We start from the raw sequence: 21,369 nt of genomic DNA, 5'->3' as shown, positions 1-21,369 counted from the left end.
TATTTTCAAACTGTGCTGCCTAAACAACACAGATTATTTTAATGTTCAAATTGCATTTAGCTATCAGAGATCAGAGTAGATTGCATGGCTTATATGTACACGGTTCCAGGTTCAAGCTAGGAAGACCTATAGCATAAAGGTTGAACTACCTTAGAAAAGGACTCTACTACGGGTCTCACTTACACTTTTTCAGTTCCTGTTTGTGGTCCTTCTGGGCATGCATGTTAAGGGCCAGAGAGTCGATATGTTTTGAGAAATCTGGGGTAGGCTGAAGCTGGTAGAATTCTAGGCTGGACCAGCTGAGACTGCAGGTCCCTGCACATGGGGAAGGGGGTGGGGGAATGACCCTATTATTGAATGCTCCTTCTAGTATATTACCTTGTTCTTCTTCCCATCTACTTCAAACACCGAAATGGAGCCTTTGCGGTAAATTTCATCCCCAGGAGGATGCTTCCAGACACATTTGGCCTATGAAGAGCAACAGACAGGTGTTATGATGACATGGTTGCCAAATTTAATGGGTGGCTTGGATAACACAAGATGACAGAAAAATATCATGGCAGCGGGGCGGGGGGGTGTTTGCTTCTTGTCCAAAAATGATCCTGTCCATTGGCAACAGCACTTTTCTTCTTTGTTTGCTCAGGAGATGAAAAGGTAGCATGCCCAACCTAAATGTATACCAGCTTTCAACCAATGTCTAGGAGTACCTCATCTGTAATAGCCGTTCTACATTAAATACCCACTCTGCTAGAAGATAACAGCATGGTGTAGTACTCGCTCAGATAGCAGCATGGTGTAGTACTCGCTCAGTGGCTTGGAAGCCACAGATGGCTCTTTCACATGCCAACTGTGGCTCTTCTGAGCTCTGCTCCTCAATGGGGCAACCTGCCCCATGTTCAAGGAAAATGAACAAAGCCTTTGCAATTGGCAAACAGTTCCTTCCTTGAAACGGCTGCAGCCATGGGGACAGGAGGTTGAGAAAGCTGCAAGTCTCCTCGGATCACAGGCCTTCTGCCAGGGAGGGAGGGAAAGGGTCCATCCTCTCCAGCAACGTCCCCCTCCCCTGCCTCTGCACTCTGATTCCAATACCCAGGCAGCTGTCTGGAGGAAAGTAAGCGGACTGCAGCGGAGTGGGTGGTTTTACTCTTTCTCCATGATCTGCTTGCTCTCCTCCAGAAGCCTCATCCCTCATTCTGAGGATAGTGCTAGAATCTCACTCCAGATACAGGACTAGCCGAGGTTCGGTGGTACTACCAAGTGAGTAACCCTAGTCTAGGATCTGGAAGAACCTGGGTATGTATCCACACTCTGCCTCAGACGCTTGCTGAGTGATCCTGGGCCACTCTCTTTCAGCCTAACCTTCCTCACAAGGTTGTTTAAGGATAAAACAGAAGAAGGGAGAATTATGCTGTAAGACACTCTGAGTCCCCGCTGAGGAAAAATAAGCAGGAATAAATATCTAAATAGCCTACTTCACAGTACATAGAAACCCAGGAGATCTTCCCTTCCTTTGTGTGGATTTTATTTCTGGTCAGGTCAGGTGCATATCATTTTTTGCTTTGATTTACACATACCTTTTTGTAGTGAGCATTTGTTTGCCTCTTACTGTATGGTGAACATAGTCAAATGGTATCTACCTCCAGGAAAACATTTTCCACTACTGATCGTATAAATAGCTACTTCTTTGATCAGAAAGTAGGATTTGAGTTCAGTGACACCTTAAAGATCAACAAGATTTTCAGAGGGTAAGCTTTCAAAAAGAGCTTTCTTCAGACACAAAGTCAGAAGGGATCTCTGACTCTCAAAAGCTTATAATCTGAAAATCTGTTGGTGTCTAAGGCGTCATGGGACTCAAATCTTGTTCTACTGCAGATGAACATAGCTACCCACCTAAAACTATTGATCAGAAAGGTCACCTTACATGAATATATACATATGAATCAGAACATAAGTCAATCAAGGTCAGTATGGCTGTGGTCTCCAGGATCTCAGGCAGAGGTCTTTCATATCACCAATTATCTGATGCTTTTAACTGGAGATGCCAGGGATTGAACATGGGACCTTCTGTATGCCAAGCAAGTGGTCTACCACTGAGCCATGGCTCTTCCACATTCAATTTTCTCATACCCAGGCTTCAAGCTTTACCTCAAACATGAGACCGACTTTGAAGGTTTTTACCATATTATGCATTTGGTAGTAATGCAGTTGATGCAACTTGCTGTAGCTCAGACTGAGAACCAGCTGCAAGTTGCAACCCACACAGCTGAGACCAAAAACCTAAAGATTATCTATTGGGGGGACAGGTAAGGTGGTGAGCTATGATCAACGTGCCGCTGGTGGGGATGCCTTTCTGGCAAAATGTAACCATTTCATGGTGAACTGTGGCCATCTCAGGAGTCTGCCCCAGGATAAGTCGTACTTGGACAGGCAGCAAGCCATGTCAATTCTGTTGGCATTGTAGTTCCTGACGTTTCGCCAGCAGCTGTGACTGGCATCTTCAGAGGTGTAGCACCGAAAGACAGAGACCTCTCAGTGTCAACACTGTCTTTCGGTGCTACACCTCTGAAAATGCCAGTCACAGCTGCTGGCGAAACGTCAGGAACTACAATGCCAAGCCCACAGCGATACAGCCCAGAAAATCCACAACAACCATGTCAATTCTGTGCAAATTAAAGACGGCATTCCCAGGGACAGTCAACTAGCAACCTGCTTCATGGAAGGAGGAGGTGACCTGGCTTCGGTTCAAAGTGCACTGCTCACATCTTAGTCCCTTCCAGAGTCAGCAGAGTTTCTGCTGTGGAAAGCAGCTCTGGAAGTAGCTGCTGTATGGTATCAATACAAACTAAGCAATTAGAGTTTTAGGCTAATAAGTGATGTCAATTTAGCAATTTAAATTATTAATGTAAAGGTCACAGTTCTCTTTCTGAAGCTGATTAGCAGCCACAATTAATTGTCCTCTCTGGAGCTAGGGAAATGTGGGAGTAAGGCTGTGGGGCAGGATTAAAATGGTTTTCCTCTATGCTTAAGCCGATGCTTGGACTGAGCCCAGTTAATGCTAGGGGGAGGCTCTCTCTCCTTATTCCTTGGATGCTTTATCTGCTGCAACCCACACATGAGAAAAAAACACACTCAGGGAAGAAGGGGAGGATGAGCAAGAGGGTATCCTTTCACCTAGGAGTGCCAACAGATCTGGAGAAAAAAGTCCTATCGCTTTCCATACTATAGAGGTAAGAGAACACCTCGTAAACAACATCTCATTAAGCCTCTATTAAAAGGACAGGGCATTTTTTCTCTCCAGGCAGCTGGCAAACCTACAACCCTACTCCCTGCCTGTCAGCTGACGGACCAGCTGGCCCTTGGCCCAGTGCCTGTTTGCATCCCCACAAGCAGCAGCAGCTGCCCTACCCTGTGGCACAGAGAGCAAGGATAAGGGGAGGCATCATCCCCAGCAGGAACAGACAAGAACAAAATCAGCACAGAGAGGAAAAGAACGCTGCTTCTATGAACACACATCCAGCACCTCCCTAAGCAGAGTCACACCTTTCTAAGTCCACCAAAGTCAATGGGCTTAAAAGGGTATAATTCTGCTTAAGACTGCCCTATAAGCAGCCAGCAAGTTGCTAATTCTCAGCCACAGCCCGCACATTTGCTCCATGGGAACAACACTGGCCTACCTTGCACAACAGTCAAAGGGGATTACTGAAACAAACTGTGTCGGATAAAAGAATATGATGCTTTGTTCACAAGGCCATTAAACTGAGCTACAGCTCAGCAGGTGCTTTAGTGAAGGCTTCTGGAACCAGTTCCGCTCTTCTGCGGTTTAAAGATAAGCTCTTTTCAGGAGTCTGGCTCTGCTTAAAATGAACTCAGGTTTAGAATTTACAAGCACAGCAGAACAGGTGCGCTGTTTTGAGATTTCCCAAGAACGGTTCTGAACTGGCAGTATTAACAAGCCACCTATAACCGAGTCTTTGGGTTCTTTCTTCTAGCCACAATACATTTGGGAGGCACTGATGTTCAAAACACTGACCTGGAGTAATTTAGATGTAGCTTGGTACTAGAGAAACAAAGCCACCTACTTACTGGTCCCAACCCACACCCTTCCTTCAGCTTCCATTCTGGGATTAGGTCTCACTGATGGATACCAGGGCACTGGCTTCTTTAAAAAAGTAGCTCTAAAGAAAATCATACAGGCTAGAAATCACTGTTCCAGAGCAGAAAGGTAAATCAAACGGAATCTCACATGGAGAAACAATCCACACATTACCAAATCTGTTCACCGAGTCAGACCTAATGCCGGAGATTTTGATCAATGAAGAACCAAGCTAAAGCATCACAGCAATTGGCTAAACTCACTACCTCCAGGGGTTCGGATCTAGACCCCTAAACTCCTCCTCAGGTTGAGTATCCTATTGGGATAATAGCAGTGGTGAATAAAAGCCATCTTAGCCACCATCACCTTGCAGGCCTTCCAACGGGCTCTAAGGCATACTTTATTGGATTTGGCATGAGTCTTCCACCAATTAGCCAGCTCCCGTACTACTTTAATCCCACTCTCCATATCTCAGCGTGGGACTGATGTTAAGGTGGTGAGCAAAAATATCAAGGAGTGACTCTATGCAAAGTCCTGGAGAGTTCACAGTTCTTTGCCTCCGCAAGGGCCTCTGCAGAGTCACCTCAAGACTCTCCAATCCCCCTTGAGCACTCTGGAGACCAACTGGATCCTCAAATCTTGAAGGTAGATCACCTGCATCAGTTCTTTGTCCTTATGATACTCTAATAATGGCAGCAGACTTTGTGAAAGTAGTGCAATATCTAACGGCAATGTGAACAAACCTGCATCCATACACCTGAGAGCAGAAAACAAGGACAAAGGCAGCCAAAATATCTGAAAGTCCGTATTGTACAGTGGTTAAAGTTTCAAACTAGCATTGGTGGTACCTAAATTTGAGTCCCCACTCTGCCAGAAAAGCTTGCAGGTGACCCCAGGCCAGTCACTGTCTCATTCTAACCTTCTTCACAGGGTTATTGATGTGAGGATAAAAATGGAAGAGAGGAGACCAAAGTAGGCCCACTCTGGGTTCCCAGTAAAGAGAAAAGCAGGCATAACTATCTTAATAACTCAGCTGAGTGAGTTTTTCACAACATGTATTTTGGGGCAAGTTTCCATTGCAATGTATAGAATGGCGCCTAACCATGGGAACTGCAGTTCAGTGAGCAAGGTTAGAAACCTCTAACAGAAAGTTTATACTTATTCAACTGTGTTACTCATGGGAAGCCCTGACAACTGAAATGGTTTAAAACAGGTTTGTAGAATGGACTGGAGGCTCTCTCTAAAAAGGGAAAGCAAGGCAATATTTTCCTCTCAATCTGCCATAAGAAATTTTACCTTGCCCATGATGATCCCTCCAGATGGGCCCAGGGACCAGGAAACCCTCTGTTCCAAAAACAATACCAGCCATTCTTTCTCAGCTAGAAGGCCAATTTCTCCATTCAGCTTGATGACAACCAGAGCAGAGACTGGATTCTGGCTGCTGCTAGGATTACAAGAGCAGCGTTAACAACTTGCTGCTTCCACCAGGCAGCCTTTCCTTCCTTTCTCAGAAGCCAAGGGGAGGAAGTACATGGCCCTGTTTCTGCCAAGATTTGACCATTTCCCTTTTCCTGCCAAAGTACTTAGGAACAAAAGGAAAAAAATCTGGAGTAACCCAGAGAAAGTGAGTTACTCTCGAGTCCCCCAGTGAAAAATTAGTGGAAACTAAATGTTTAACTGAGTTCTTAAAGGCTACTGATTCCAGTGGCACTGCAGAGGCCCCTGAATTTGGCTGAATTGAATACTCCAAGATTTCCCTCCAGCAGTTGAGGGACACAGACATGCCAGAGGAGGGTAAATTTTCAACAGACTGTACCTCACCATATCAGGAGAGGCAAAAAAGCAAAACTGTCTCCCTCGGTTTCCTCAGAACTCTGACCCAAGCCATTCCAGAACTATCTCCCAGGGTTGTTATCTCCTTACGAAAGAGTGTGATCCTTGAAGGGACTCCATGACAGACAAAGCATAGAGACAGACCTCAGCCACACAGGAGCCAATGAGAATAGTGCCATGAACCAGGCAAGAGGAACCGGGTACTGGGAAAGGATTCAGATCTGACAGGGAGAGGCTGAGTTGTTTAGGTATTTGAAGACTGAGAACTTGTGAGGGAGAACGAAGGGTAGTTTAGCAGAGTGTGAGGTAAGATCTGAAGAAATATCAGATCTTTGGTTAAGGTTCCCTGCTGAAGCTGCTCATAGGGGATACTCTTGCAATAATTAAGCTTAATGCATGAGGTTGCTTTATGGGAAGTGGCCATAAGCACTTACCATGTGCCTGCGTAGTATCGTCTGGCTCTTCATGTACTTGAGGCAGAACTCACACATGTACAGACGTCCCAGCCGCGCATACTCCTCCGGGTAGGGAGAATGATACCAAGTGTCCAGCTCATAGCGGCCAAAGGCAATGGTCTTGATCATGTTGCTGCCTTCTGTGATCTGACCCTGAAGTCGCAGCTTTTCCTGTGAAAGCAAAAAGACATCATGGGTTTGTTTCTTAGAGACCCCTCCTCTATCATAAAAAGAGCCTGCACTAAAAATAAAGCAATGAGAAAAGCTGTAATCTGTGTCCTAGAAGTCAAAATTAAGGAGGGGAAATGTTCATGGATTTGCTTATTTTGCATCGTTTATTCCTCCAGTCATAAGGAGAGGCAAGTAGCAATAGAAGACACTGAAATCCCACTGTGACCACTGGCCCCACCCAAACACACTTAAGCCTAGTTTAAGCATTTTTAAGCCTTAAGGCAGTGTTTCCTGACCAGAGTTCTGCACTGTTTCCCCACCCTGGGGTTCTGCAGGACAGCATCAGGGGTTCCACCAGAAATCATGGAATAAATACATTTTTTGAAATATCATGGAAAATTCTAAATATCCCTTGAAATACCACCATTATTATAGCTGACAAATGCTCTTTACAAATAAATTTCCTTAACAGTAATTTAGCAGTAACTGAATTGTGCTCCCCACCACCAAATTTCTCTGGCCTGTAAATGTTTCCATAGATAGGGGTTCCTTGGCATTTGAAAAATTAATTTAGAGGTTCCTCCAAGGAAAAAAGATTGGAAAACACTGTCTTAAAGGCCAGAAGCTTGCTTTTTCAAGTAAAAAACCCCCTGAAAACTGCCAAGGAATGCTGAATACACCATTTTAGTCTGGGCCAATTATACTCAAGGATGTTCCCTACAGGCCAGACACATCCTGCAGCTAAAAAGCTACCCTGCTTTTCCTCAAATCATGCTCCAAGTAGTGGGGGCAGGGGAGGCAAGAACAGTTACAATGGTACTGCCAAGATACGTGTACCATTTTCTTTTTTACATTTTCTTTTTGTTAAGGATGAAACAAGGGGAGGAGGGTACTAAATTAGGATGCTGAGCTCAACCGTCAGGACAAGGCAAATGTTTAAAGAAGGTATACGTTTAAAGAAATGAGAACATACAGTATCCTCTGACAACATAGAAGCTAATTCCACATGCAACTGTGGTTGTGAGCAGCAGTGGAGACCGGAAATATGGAAGCCTGACAGGCCAGCCAAAACATTTCCTCCCAAAACCTTAAGCTACACATGTGAGCAGCATGTGGGTTGGTTTTTTTTAATGAACTCCAACACAAACCTGGACAGAAAAGTCACCCATCCTCAAAACAAAACCTATTTTGCTAAAAGCAAGTGGGATCAGCCCTTTGGTCTGGCAGACATAAAGCGAGCTTCAAGGCCACTTTTAAGAAAATGGATTTTAGAGATTGGGTTTGCTCTCAAGAGCCCTCAAAGGTGAATTGTGTTTGATTCCTTTTGCATGCACATGTCCCTTTGAAAATGATTCAAACCTCTCAGTTTGCTTGATCTGTATTCTCCAGCAGAAGCGTCTTTTTTTTTTTTTTAGAAGCGCCTTTGATAGCTCCTTGAAGCTTTGGCCCGAGGGCACACCGTGGAAAGAAAGCATCAAATGAGCTCTAAGACGGGAAAGCAGATTCATTCTCTTGCCCCAGGACTTCGGGCACTCTCTAAGCCAGGAGATGAACGGCACCAGCCTGCACCCAGGCAACAATGCTTTGGATGTGTGATGCCTTCATATGTTTCTCAGATTGAAATGCAGTGAGCCAAGGTTTATTCCAAGTGGAAGTGTCACCACAGAGAAACCGACACTTATCTTCACAGCCACTTTTCAGCCACAGCCCTGAGGGCACAGGGGCAGAGAACAGCCTTTTTCACCTTTAAGCCCCAGCCAAGTAGTGTTGGGTTCTGATGTAGTAAGCCACATGATCTCTGTGCAATATGGCTTCTGAAGATTCTCCGGCTCCAACTGCATGTCGCATGGTGCTGACCAATTCTTTCCTGTGCTTCTGGTATTTTTTTAAACCCCAACGAGCCAGGGGCAGATGCATTGCAGTGGATGAGGGACAGGCAGAGGAAAGCTGTCTCAAGACTGGCACTACTGTTTCAAAGCTGCGCTTCAGACAACTTAGAGAAAAACTGTCAAAGCCCCAGACTACAGGGGTGCTCAAGTTTCCACTGGCAAGTTTAAAAACTTTTTTTTTCTTTTAATTTGCACATTTTCCCCACAAAATGGAGGGGTCCCATTTTTAATTGCCCCTCTGTTGTTGATTCTGTATGTTTTACATGCAATGTTTTATAGTACATCTTTCTATGCTTTGTTTCACTCAGTACAGCTTGTAGGTGGCTTAAAATATTTTAATAGATCTAGGAGTGGCCAATATGTATCTACATAAACAACTCCCCATTAGGTGGCACATCATAGGCATTATGATGTTAGCTGGTTATCCTTGAAAAGAGTCCAGTAGCACCTTTAAGGCTAACCAACTTTACTGTAGCATAAGCTTTCGAGAATCACAGTTCTCTTCGTCAGATGCATCTGACAAAGAGAACTGATTCTCGAAAGCTTATGCTACGGTAAAGTTGGTTAGTCTTAAAGGTGCTACTGGACTCTTTTCAATTTTGCTACTACAGACTAACACGGCTAACTCCACTGGTTATCCTGCAATTCTTGGTGTTGTTCAAAGGTACCCCAACTTGTTCACTGGTGGAACAACTAAGATTCTCATATCCTGTAAGTTCGTCCCAGATGTGGATTTAGCTACTCAGAAAAGGAAGTGAAACTGAACTGACTTAGATGGGTAGCCGTGTTAGTCTGTCTGTAACAGCAGAAAAGAGCAAGAGTCCAGTAGCACATATAAGAATGACAAAATCTGTGGTAGGGTATGAGCTTTCGTGAGTCACAGATCACTTCTTCAGCAATGTACCTGAAGAAGTGAGCTGTGACTCACGAAAGCCCATACCTTACCACAGATTTTGTTAGTGTTATAGGTGCTACTGGACTCTTGCTCTTTACTAAACTGACCTAGTGATCAGTTCAGTGATAGAAACAGAAGAACCACACAAACAGGCCTAGGAGCAAAGGGGAGTAAGGAGGACCAAAGTGTGATCTTGAGCAGCAGAGGGACGCCAGTGTGCTGTCCTTTCAGATAAGAATCCCAGTCTCTAGTCTACAGCCTATTCATTTTGCTGTGCTCTACGATCTTCCTCCATCCTATGTTTAACTGTTCAGTCTTCACTTCTAATTAATTTTGTTCTGAAAATGTTTCTACATCACTGTGTTAACATCTGCTGGTGTTGGAAGCAGGGCTGGAGCCACAGTTGAGCAGAGAGAACAGGTATGCTGTGCCCTGCTCTTTACCACTTTTAGGACCCGTGTACCATGCAAACAGGATCTCTCTCTCTTCTATCACTCTGCCCCTCTACCCTGCACTGCTCTCCCCTCAAAGTTCTCTCTGGTTGAGAAATGCCCACAGCATTTGATTGTAGCAACACTGCCTGTCTCTCCACTGTCTTAACTTTCCACTCTATGCACAACATCAGCAGAGACCTTTACAGGAACGAACCTGTCATGCTCAGGAAACACCCTGAACCTCACTTACCAAGTCCTCGGAGGCTCTGGCTTGTGCTCGGCGGAAAAGTTCAAGGTCATATTCGCTGGTCAAGTTTTCTAAAAGAGGTTCCCGGGTGTTGCCATAGGTTTGTCTGTGTTCCTGAAGAAATGATAAAAGCAACTTTAAAAATGTTTCCTCCCTGGTCCTCAGGCAAGTGGGTCTTCTCTAGTCCTCTACTCTCTGGCCTTGCTAGCTGGTGGAAAGATGTTAAGAAACCATGCTGTGAGAGCAGGGTGTTTCGGCAGAGAAAAGAGATCCAGCCTGGGTCTAGGGACCGAAAGAGGAGCATGTTGTTCAGAGTGGGGAAATCAGGACTTGGGAGTAAAATGAGGGAAATGCCTCACACAGATGGCAGACATGAGAAATTCTGTGCACTGCTGGTCAAAAGGGGATGTGAAGAAGTGAGGCTGGAGCTCGCAAACAGATTCAGAATAACTGCATAAACCTTTAACTACAACAGGTACACAGACAAAGTTTTATTTTCTGCAAATTAGTTCTGAAGGATTGCTATCCATTCCTAAATCCCAGAACTGGATGCCATTAGGAATGTATAAAGCATTCAGAGCATTTCAGGGCTTGTAGATGATAACCAGAACCTTGAATTAAACTTAGTATCTGGTTTGTAACCCACCAACGGAGTATCTGCAGTACTCGTATGAAATGCATGTCCCACATGATAAAAATCAGGCTACAACAATCTGGACTAACTGGAGTTTCCAAGTTGTCTTTTTGGGTAGACCATGAAGAGTGCATTACATTAGTCTAGCCTAAAGGTAACCATGGATCCACACGGCGAGTCAAGATAGACAACCATCTTCCAGGCTAAAAGAAGCTGGCAGAATGCCTTTTTTTGCAGCTGCATTCACTTGCTTCTCCAGTAGTAGTGCAGGCTCCTGTATAACCCCTAGGCTCTTAACTGAGTCCACTAGTTTCGAACTCAAGAAGGGTTCTGCACTTTTGTCATTTTGCAGAATGTACAAAACGGTAATGTTCAAGGGATCAGTTTTAAAAAGAGATAAGCACTGTAGAATGAACAACCCAGGACAGCACCTTTATCATGGAATTGTCCAGTGCAATTATTATTGTAGATATCACCTGTTTTTACTGCATTGCCTTTACCTTGTAATCTACTTTCTTGTATTGTTTGTAGTATGCCTGCCTTAGATACCTTGTTGATTGTTCTAATTCTATAATCCTAGTCCCACTACATTCTTTATTGGCTTTCTTATAATATCTGACTACATTGTTTATACCCTGTAATCCGCCTTGAGTGAGAAAAGACAGGCTATAAACAAATTAAATTAAAAATAAATATAGACAGTCATACCGTAATTGCTACAACAACCTTGTTAGAGAGGTCAGTATTATTATCCCCATATTGCAGATGGGTAACTGAAACAAGAATCATACAGAAAAATTTAACAGTGCCTTGTCTATAAAGGATATGAAATACTACGTGGGGCAACAATACCAGGCATGTCTCATCCGTCCACCCCCAACCTTCTGGGGAAAGTAAGAGGAAACTTCTGTACCATATACTTTTCCTTCTGCTCCTTTGTCAGCCCAGTGTTCCTCTTCTTCCTCATCTCTGCTACTTTCTCTTTGTATCTCAGCTGTCTTTCTGTTGGTGCCTACACAGGGAAAGAAAAGCAGATCAAATGTGCAAGAGGAAAAAGGAGAAAAAGAGAGCTAGACAAGTTCTGATCTTCTGGGAATGCCCTCCTCTTCTGACTCAAAGCAGATAAGCTACTGGTTAAGGGCTGCTTCCTATGCCAGTTCTCTGGCATTGCCTGTCATATACCATGTGCTGCAAGGTGTTTGCTTCACTGCTAGTAAACAAGTCTGGCAGGTATGGGCCTGGAACATTGTGCTGGAAGTGTAAAGGACTTGTAGACAGCACTTTATAGACAGTGCAGCACACACTTCTCACACAGACACCTAGGAACCCTAATCTGGATGTTAAATTCCACTTGCAGGTAGGGCCTAACTGGGAAGGGGCTTCTCCACATAATCAAAGAATCTGTTCTTGTCAGCAAACAGCAGGGAGAGAGAAACATGGTCCTGCGGAGTTTTTAAATTCAAGGTAAGGATGCATGAAAACAGTTCTGGGATTTGGATATCTGCAGGGCAGCCCAGAGGCTTGCCTGGCACCCACCATACTTTCCTTTAGGTGCCAGCCTAAAACATTCCTTTTCATCCAGGCTCTTAACTAAGTGGTTTGACCTTTTAAAAGTTTCATGGTCCGTTTCTGGCCCAGGGATTCTTTTAGGCTGCCAGCATGTATTTTGTGCTGTTGCTATGCTCTGGTTTGTTTTAATGGCATTGGCCTTTTTCTCAAATTATTATCTTAGCTGTAAGGCAACTCAAAGTAGTTAAGAGTGTTGAACTAGGATCTGGGTGACAAAGGTTTAAATCCCCACTCTGCCATGGAAGCTTGCTGGGTGACCTTAGGCCAGTCACACACTCATTAACTTAACATACCTCACAGGGTTGTTGTGGAGATGAAACAGAGAGGAGAACTTTGTAAGCCACCTTGGGTCCTCATTGCAGAGAAAGGTGGAGTATAAATGAAGTCAAATACATAAATAAAGCCTTTGAACCACATGGGTCAGCATGACCGTCATGCAACACTGCAGGACAGTGCTATAGGTCAGAATGCTCCCTTACCATTTTGTAATGTTTCCCCCCTCCAGTTTAGTAGTATAGCATCACATCATGTTCTGAGTGTGTGGGGAGCTCTACTGGGAGAAAGGAAGGGCTGACTTGCGTACATTTCTTGATGACATGCAGCTGAACGTGAGAACCATCTCCAGTAAAGACTGCCCACTGTGCAGCCTAGCAATTGTGTTTTATACATCCAAATCATAATTGCCACTGTCAGGGAGTGATGGGCATAGATCTGTCTGACTCACTCTAAGCAGCCTATCACATGACTAAGGTGGCTCAAGAAGGGATCACAGGTACTGTAATAATGGAGGCAGCTTTCTCGGTTATAATGGTTTCAGAAACACACACACACACACTTTTATTTTGAGAGTGAGACTGAAAGAGGAATGTATTTTTCAAGAACTCAAACCACTCTGAAATCTGCACAACTTGAAAAATGAGCCCCATGTGCAGTTTCTATACAAAACTGCTCTTAATGTTGTTTCAGAGAAGACAGAGATGTTGTTATCTGAAACTGACTGTTTTATAAGGGTTTCAGTGTCATTGCAGACCTGGAAAAAGATGCAAATAAAAATGCCTTTTTACCTGGTGTCTGGTGGCGTGCCTGTTATTGTCATCTTGCCTGTGAGACAGCATCCGCTCCTCCACTTGTTTATCACGGCTCTGCGCTCTCACCTGAAAATCCAGGAAGTGTGTCATAAATTGCATTATGAGTTTTTATTCAGTTAATAAAGGCACTACGCCTTCAAATGCAGACTTATGGGGGAGCCTTAAATGTGGGTGTCATTGGAGATGGAAACTGAAATAGCATTTTTCTGGGCTCAAAAAGGTCTTGCTAAGGCTGTAAACCTGCACCTGGGATATATTCCATCAGGCTGTAGCTGCAGGCATCAACACAAAACTAAAAATTCACATCACCAGCCTCCAAACACTGACATACATGCTCATCAAAAGACAAGAAACTTAACAACTTAATTAGAGTTCAGATCTTGGACCTCTGAACAGCCAGGAGCAAATCTGAGAACTGCAAATAAAAATGCCCATGTGCAAATTCAATTTTTGTGATTCTTGTGAAGAATTTTGCCCAAAATTCTGCAGGGTAAAATTACCAAATTTCTGCTTTAGTACTATTTATGACTGGAACTACATGACAAATTCAGAGTGGAAGTACATGACAAATTGAAGTTTCTAAAGCAGTAGCAAAAAGGAAGGAATTTGCAGGGGAGGAGTAGAGGCCAATTTTTTTCATTTACTTCATTTAAACTCCACTTTTCCTCCCCAGTGGGGACCCAAAATGCCTTACAACATTCTCCCCTTCTCCATTTTATCCTCACAAGTACCCTGTGAGGTAGATTAGCTGAGAGTGGCTGGCCCAAGGCAGAGTGCAAATTTGAACCTGCATCTCCAAATCCTAAACTGACATTATTAGCCACTACACCAAACTGATTCTCAATATGTATCACGATATGAGAGACTGAGAGTTCTCCCACCATTTGTTGTTTCCCCTTGCAACTCCCTTGACTGGAGATGTGGGGAAAGGAAAGACAGTCTACCTATGGAGTCCAGATCTGTGTTTTCAATGGCCACAAAATCAGGAAGCTAGAAACAAAGTTACCTTGCATTCATCAGCTGAAAGGTTATGATATAGCGGGCATCCAGATATGGAGAAGTGTCTCTCATGTTTCCCCGTCAGGTGTCCTATGGGAAAGTCACAAGAACTGGGCTGATAATCAGAAAAGGCATATGGGAGAGGAGGATTATGGATAAGAGGCAAATCTGATAATCAAAGGTTATCAAAGAGAAGGTTCTGTAGTACCTAGAGAATTGCACCCTGGGGTGGGACACTTCATGTTGAAGTTGTAGCTTTCATGGAAGCGACGGCGTTTGGGGCGATGAGACAGGTCACTCCCAGAATCCTTCATGGACATATCCTTGGCGATGCTCTCATCATGAGACATGTTGGGACTGGAGATATCAATATCAGACTCTGAAGATGGAGCATTTCCAGTTGGTGTGCGGGGTGGGGACTCATCATGGTCGGCAGCATTTTTAGCGTCTGCAGAGAGTCAAAATGTTTGCAAAAGAGGGCAGAGTTCCAAGAAAGGAGAGAAGAGGGATCACGATTGTACAAATAGTAGGACTAAAAATCAATATACAGTAATGGGGACATACTGTTGCTCTCCCCTGACCAAAATTCGAAGTTTGGAGAGCTCTAAAGCTGAGACAATATTTGACTTAATCTTAAGTAGTACCTGAAATCTGTTGGAAGATTTGTTGTCTACACCCAACATATTTACAAACCTCTGTCAGAAAAGTCAACCACTTGGGAGAACAATGACCATAATGTTAACAAATTCAATATACTTATATACATACAGGAGACTGGAAGAGTGACCAGAAGGTCCAAAGATCATACTGTTAACATTTAATATCATGTAACAAGTTTCTCTCCAGCCTCATGTATATAACTGCTACATCTTGGCTTAGTAAATTTCTACCTTTCCAAGGTTCTCCAAGACCTCAAACAGATACTGGGTGAACCTTACATCTGCTTGGTACCTTTCCAAAAGAAGTATTTTTAATGAAATATTTTGCTTTTGCTGCTCAGCAAGCCCTATTTAGAGTGTAATTTATGACCTATGCTTATCCTTGTCCTTGAAAGGCAGCAAACGGGCACTTTGAAAAACTGTTCTTGCACACTATGTTACTTTGTATACCATCAGGTGATTGAATTCTAAAGCACTCTGCATAGAATATTCAGTTAAGGATGCCGTAAGAACAGGATCAGCACATCTTCAGATAATGCCACTTACTAAAAGCCTGGCTTGTCCTCACCCAACATATTTACAAACCTCTGTCAGAAAAATCAACCACTTGCTCCGTTTCAGATCCAGACGAGCGGGTCTGCCGGAGTGGGTATTTTTTGGGCGTCACAGGTGCAGGCTGCTGCTGACTGCGAGTTACCCTCCTGGTAGAATAAACAGGTTCCTCTGCTCCAAATGATGGGGGATTACGAACTGGACTGGAATCTAGTGGAGAGGCAAGGGGAGAGAACAAGAAGTTGCATTTCATGAAAGTAAGAGACAAGCTCCTAAGTAAGAGACAAGTGCCTACCTGCTCCTACAATACATCCAAACTCAGATTTTGAATCTGAGAAAGCTGACAAGGGTTAAAATAAATGAGCTTTGAGCTCGCCAGCCTCAGGCTCCAATTTCAACACAGCCATGATCTTAGACAAGCCACCCTTCATATCTAATATAATAGTGGTTGGATACCTTATGTGGCAGTTGTAATAATAACTGTGGCAGCAATGACTAAAGGGACACTCTATATTCAGAGGCTGGTAACCTCTGAATCTGAGTGCTGGGAGGTAACATCATCGGAAGGCCTGTTGGCCCTCCAGGATGAATGGTTGGCTTGTTGGACAAGAGCGGCCACTGGTCTGATCCAGCAGGGCTCTTCTTACATATGGAACCACTACGAGAGCTGCATTATGCGCCCTGCATGATGAATGTTCACTGACACTACCAATCTGAAAGAACCCTGCATTTCCTGTAATATCTATGTGTATTTTACAGTGCCTTGGCAACCTGGATCAAGTCCATAGGATGCTGACACTGCATAAGAATAATTATTCTAGAACTTGGTAGACCCGCTTGGGAAAGAGAGTCCTAGCCACCAAACTATTAATATGCACAACTAATGTTCAAACTGCACAGATGGACCAACCAGTCGCATGCTTATGTACATGTTGCACTATCTTCAGCATATTGCACAGCTTCAAGGGCGCAGTTTGCCACAAAGACCCAGCACATCTCCTGCTAAGGCCCTTTCTGTACTGAGGGGGTGAAGCAAGGGTCTCACCAGCTTATAGCACAGCTTATGCCACTTGCAAAGGGAACATCTTTCAATGCAGCCATTATCCTCATTTGCCAAAAACCAGATACAGAAGATGCCCCAAAGTGCTCTGGATACCCACCTTGAGAGCTCTGGCTGAGCCTGGCAGAGGAGCGGGTCACCCGTGCTGACTGGCGTGACATTCCATCGCTTTCTGAACTGTCCGTATGCTCTGGATCCGTAGAGAAATCAGAGTCTTCAGTTCCATCAGAACTGCTGCCTGCATTTCTCTGAAAGATCAGATGCACAAGTCAAGCAGGTTGTTTATCTTCTCTTGTTCCCATGTCTTTTACAGCAGTCTGAGGTAACAGAAAATGAGCAAAAGGAAGATGCTCTTCCTGGCCTGGAGATTGGTTGTTGGAAAAATGTTGTTGTAATAATATAGATTAAAGCACATTATACTAATCAATACTAAGCTAATACATACTAATGGCTTGTATTCTAGGTGAACTTTTAAACTTTTCATGAACTGTCTGTGCATTTTTTTAGAGTGTTAGGTAACTAAAACAGGTGTGCTTTAATCTTTTGACAGCTAATTCAAAATAGTGGACTCCATCTAGATTAATGTTTCTTTATCAGAGACTGGACCAATAGTGATCTAGTATCTTAACTCTTCCTGTCATTTCTCATGGATTTATGGCTTTGTTTTGCAAGTTAGCTATATCATTTTTGGCTAATTAAATGGTTATACAATAGAAATTATGAATATTCAATGATGCATTAAACTAATCATAGTTTGCTTATGCTATTACAGGAAAAGATCTTAGATATTTGCATATGATAACCTATAAAACATGCTAATCTAGATAATGAGTTAGAGTTCTGATTGGAAGAGATCTCATGAAGATTAGGTGAGATTCTTGTAGGCTATGAAAATCTTAATGCATTTCATAAGAACTTTTTATTATTTTTAAACTTAAGAGTTAGTTAGGAAATGTTAGCAAATTTAATTCTGATTGCCTTTCTGTGTTCTATTTTTGTAGGACTTATATTAATAATCATATATTTTTAACTACTTGCTTCATTAAAAAGGAGTGTATTTTCAATAAAAGAAAAACTCACAAGTGTCTGAGTACTTTGATTAAAGAACCTTTTACAAATAAATGTACTGATAAGCAAACGGTTCAAAGAACAATTTTGCTTGACAGGTCTTGAACTAATTGCTGAACACTACCCAAAAGAAAAGATAAATCTTTCCTTTGGAGTAGCGGAAGCTTAGTTCAGACACAGGCAAGACAGCCTGTTACAATGACACCTGCTTAAGTTTCTGCAAGCGCCACTGCTATTCAACACACAGAAGCAGCCCGCTACTACTATTCCTGCCCACCAAACTACAGCTAACCACATGCTGGCCATCATGGGAGCCCACAATCTTCACTATCTTACAGGAACCAAGGCATACTGTTCATGATTACCACCACCCCAAACAAGGATGAAATTTCAAAGTGCAGAGAAAAGAAACCATTGCAGAAAGTTTTGCTCAATGGCAAGTATTTATTAAAGCCTGAAGGTATACAATCTACCTTAACTGAGGTGTGAAACAATCTTTTGCTTTGTAATATCTGCTGTTACGATACAAGAACCTGTTTTCTACTAGCTTGTGGGATGCACACCACAGAAAGCTGTTGTCCTCACCATTTGCTACTATCAACCTCTGATAGAATGGCTTTCTCTTCATATCATAGTGAATTTGGGAGGAACTAAAAGATGAACAGACTGGAAACAATCCTCCCCAATTAACCTATACAATTAGTCTGCTGCCTCTTTCTGACAAGGCTCCTGTGACAAGCATGCATCAGGCTGTGATGCAGATCCAGTGCATTCTGGCATGGTGTGAAAAATACAGTGATACAGACATCCATGGAATGTCTGCCTTCCATGAACTATTGAACGTTTGAAATTTTTGCACACTCAAAAAGCAATGTTGGACACAATCCACACAACAGACAGATGACCCAGCCTTATGTACAGATGGAGCTACACATTCAACAGCCACAGCAGGAGCAGAAAATAGGTGCTTTGCACACCAAATGGCTCCAGGAAGATTCACACAGGCAAGCCATACCACAAGTTACAGGCAAAGGCAAACACCTGCATTCACGTTCCATTCAGGGTCAGACAATAACAAGACACTCCCTTCATATGGTGGACTTTTTCTCACTAACACCATGAACTATAGTATTACAAAAAGTTCCCCTGCTGAGCTCTGAATTGGTTTTATCAGAAATATTCCCACTTCTTTCCTTTATTCTCCCCAGTTCTATATCCTGCTTACATAATACTGATAAATGAGGCACAACAGGTGCTGGAGGAAGAAGCGAGGGAAATCTACACACTGGCAGGGGAACAAAGCTTTCATTGATAGAGGTAGAATACTGTATACAGATGAAACTGCATCCTTAAAGGCTAGAAGTGCCACCCTGGCCTGCCTCAATGGTTCTAATGAGACATAAACAAAGGTTGTTGTGGGTTTTCCAAGCTGTATTGCCGTGGTCTTGGCATTGTAGTTCCTGACGTTTTGCCAGCACCCCTGAAGATGCCAGCCACAGCTGCTGGCGAAACATCAGGAACTACAATGCCAAGACCACGGCAATACAGCCCGGAAAACCCACAACAACCATCGTTCTCCGGCCGTGAAAGCCTTCGACAAGACATAAACAAACTCAAGTTTGTTCATGATTAGCACAAATTTGGTTTATTGCCAAGCTCTTGCACTCTTTTTCTCTTCCAGTATGTAGAGTATGATTGAAGATTTCCTGTTTTTGAAAGTCTATGGTCTGACTTCAATCTGTTGTCATGTTCAAATGCAAGCTCTTCAATTAATTAGAATTCATTTCTTTCCAGTAACTGAGATTCTAAATCAGGGATTAGACTAAAGACTTCTGCAACCAGGAAATCTGCATTTGTGCTCTCAGTTCAAGGTGGGAGGGAGAACATAGAGAACCCAATGATAAACCATGTTCATGCTCAAGCAAGAGCTTGATCAACATGAAACTACCTTATTCTGAATCACCGGTCTATCAAGGTCAGTATTGTCTACTCAGCTTGGCAGCAGTTCTCCTAAATCTCATGTGGCGGTCTTTTACATTGAGGAATATGGTATTATACCCTGCTAAAAGAGCTAGTGTGATGCAGTGGGACAAGCATCAGACTAGGGTTGGGGTGACCCAAGTTCAAATCCCCACTCAGGTGACTTTGGGGCAGCCACTCTCTCTTGGCCTAACCGTCCTCAGAAAAAATATTGTGATAAAATGTGCAGGGCAGAACCTGAACTCCACACAGAATAAAAACATGATTGAATTGGGCACATCAGCTAAATAAAATCATGCTTCATTATGTATGAAATTTTTGTCACAATAAATCTTGAAGATGCTACATGCTCTTTGTGCAACAGCCTAGTGGCATTTCTGCAATGACCTGGGAGTGGGACCCTTAGTAATGAACAATCCCAGAAACTAGTGTAAGTAGGCAACACCAAAGTAGGCAACACCTTTTGTCAAACTGCCTCCTCTTCCCTCTACTTTACAACATGCAGCCCGAGTCAAAGATTTAGTCAGAAACAAACTCCAGTTCCATTCCAGTAAACACACAGAAATGCAGATATAATTAATTACTTAACAATAGAAATCTTAAGATTAAAAGGGGGATGGGGAAAAGACATAAATGAAGCAATCCAAATTATCAGGAAGCCGGTTGGGGAGGGGCACACTATGGCCCCAAACACACACACACACACATCTAATCCGTTTCGCCTATGTTTTGAACCTTTCCCCAACATCCACCCTTTAGACCAATCATAACAGCGAGGAGGTAGGTCTTTAGGAAGCCTTGCTGTCCAATGGGAAACAGGGAGACAAAGGAGACGAGCGGGAGTTCAGGGACGCCAATAGATGTCAGAGTTCTCAGCCAATCAACGCCTACCTCAGCACCCGCTCTACAGGCACAGAGCCAAGTATGAAGTCGTTGGGAGCAGAAGCAACGAGGGGGGAAACCGCGCCAGTAGGAAGTGATGGAAAAGGCAGCCAATGAAAATCCAGCCATATATCCAATCAGAAAGGAAAGAAGGTGGGGCTACAATGCTAACTGAAGGGGTGGAGGGAAACAAATAACCGTTGAAGGCGGGGAATGCGCTTGACTGACAGCCAAGCTGACCAACGATGAAGCGGCGGGAGACAACGATAGCCAATCGCGTCGTGAGATGAAACGAGGATTTGAAGGCCTACGTTTTTAACTGGTTTTCGAGCCTGACGGTCTACTCTGGGTAAAGGAGAAGGGAAGAGGTTTATTTCTTGCCCGCGCTTTCTCACCTTCCTGCGCGACATCCTCGGTGGAGGAGGCGGCGGAGGTAGCGAAGGTGGCTGCGTCCCAGCCACTGCGTTTGCTCCGGCGGTATCCGTGGTGACTGGCGTGTCTACGGTTCTCCAGCGCCAGGCTGCGCCGCTTTGTTGCTCCTTCTTTTCCAGCTGCGACCTTTTAGCCGACTCCCTCCACTCTTCCGCCGGGACACACGACAGGGATACACACCCCCGTCCTGCCTGTCACGTGACGCAGACGAACCTTACTTCACGCCAGCGGCACTCCGCCATATTAGAGTCGGGACTGGCGCCTTGAGAAGGCGACTCTTGCGAAGAGCAGCGGCCATCTTGGTAGCGGGCAGTTTTTCTCATTTACAATAGTGAGGATGGCCATCTTTGGATTGGGCAATTGGGCCGCTTCTTACAGTTGACAGGAGAGCGACCCAGACTCGGTTTAGAAATAGTATGGAGCCTCGGT

At 43.8% G+C, this 21,369-nt stretch overlaps 1 protein-coding gene across 1 annotated transcript in view; it reads right to left on the bottom strand.

Moving 5' to 3' along the window:
- KAT7 (lysine acetyltransferase 7) overlaps positions 1-21,349 on the bottom strand; it is a 32,839-nt gene extending 11,490 nt beyond the window's left edge. The window contains exons 1-10 of the mRNA XM_054993444.1: positions 20,904-21,349; positions 16,679-16,826; positions 15,552-15,728; positions 14,516-14,755; positions 14,315-14,397; positions 13,285-13,374; positions 11,565-11,663; positions 10,021-10,131; positions 6,361-6,552; positions 379-468 (exon numbers count right to left, since the gene is read on the bottom strand). Coding sequence (XP_054849419.1) covers positions 379-468; positions 6,361-6,552; positions 10,021-10,131; positions 11,565-11,663; positions 13,285-13,374; positions 14,315-14,397; positions 14,516-14,755; positions 15,552-15,728; positions 16,679-16,826; positions 20,904-20,918 — 1,245 coding nt within the window. The 5' untranslated portion in view covers positions 20,919-21,349. The remainder of the gene's footprint in view (positions 1-378; positions 469-6,360; positions 6,553-10,020; positions 10,132-11,564; positions 11,664-13,284; positions 13,375-14,314; positions 14,398-14,515; positions 14,756-15,551; positions 15,729-16,678; positions 16,827-20,903) is intronic.
- Between the last annotated feature and the right edge of the window lie 20 nt (positions 21,350-21,369).

This window comes from Eublepharis macularius, chromosome 12 (genome assembly GCF_028583425.1).
Source record: "Eublepharis macularius isolate TG4126 chromosome 12, MPM_Emac_v1.0, whole genome shotgun sequence".
In the NCBI taxonomy this organism is placed as follows: domain Eukaryota; kingdom Metazoa; phylum Chordata; class Lepidosauria; order Squamata; family Eublepharidae; genus Eublepharis; species Eublepharis macularius.
Note: the sequence above shows the minus strand (reverse complement) of the source record. Positions and strands in the feature narration are given on the sequence as shown.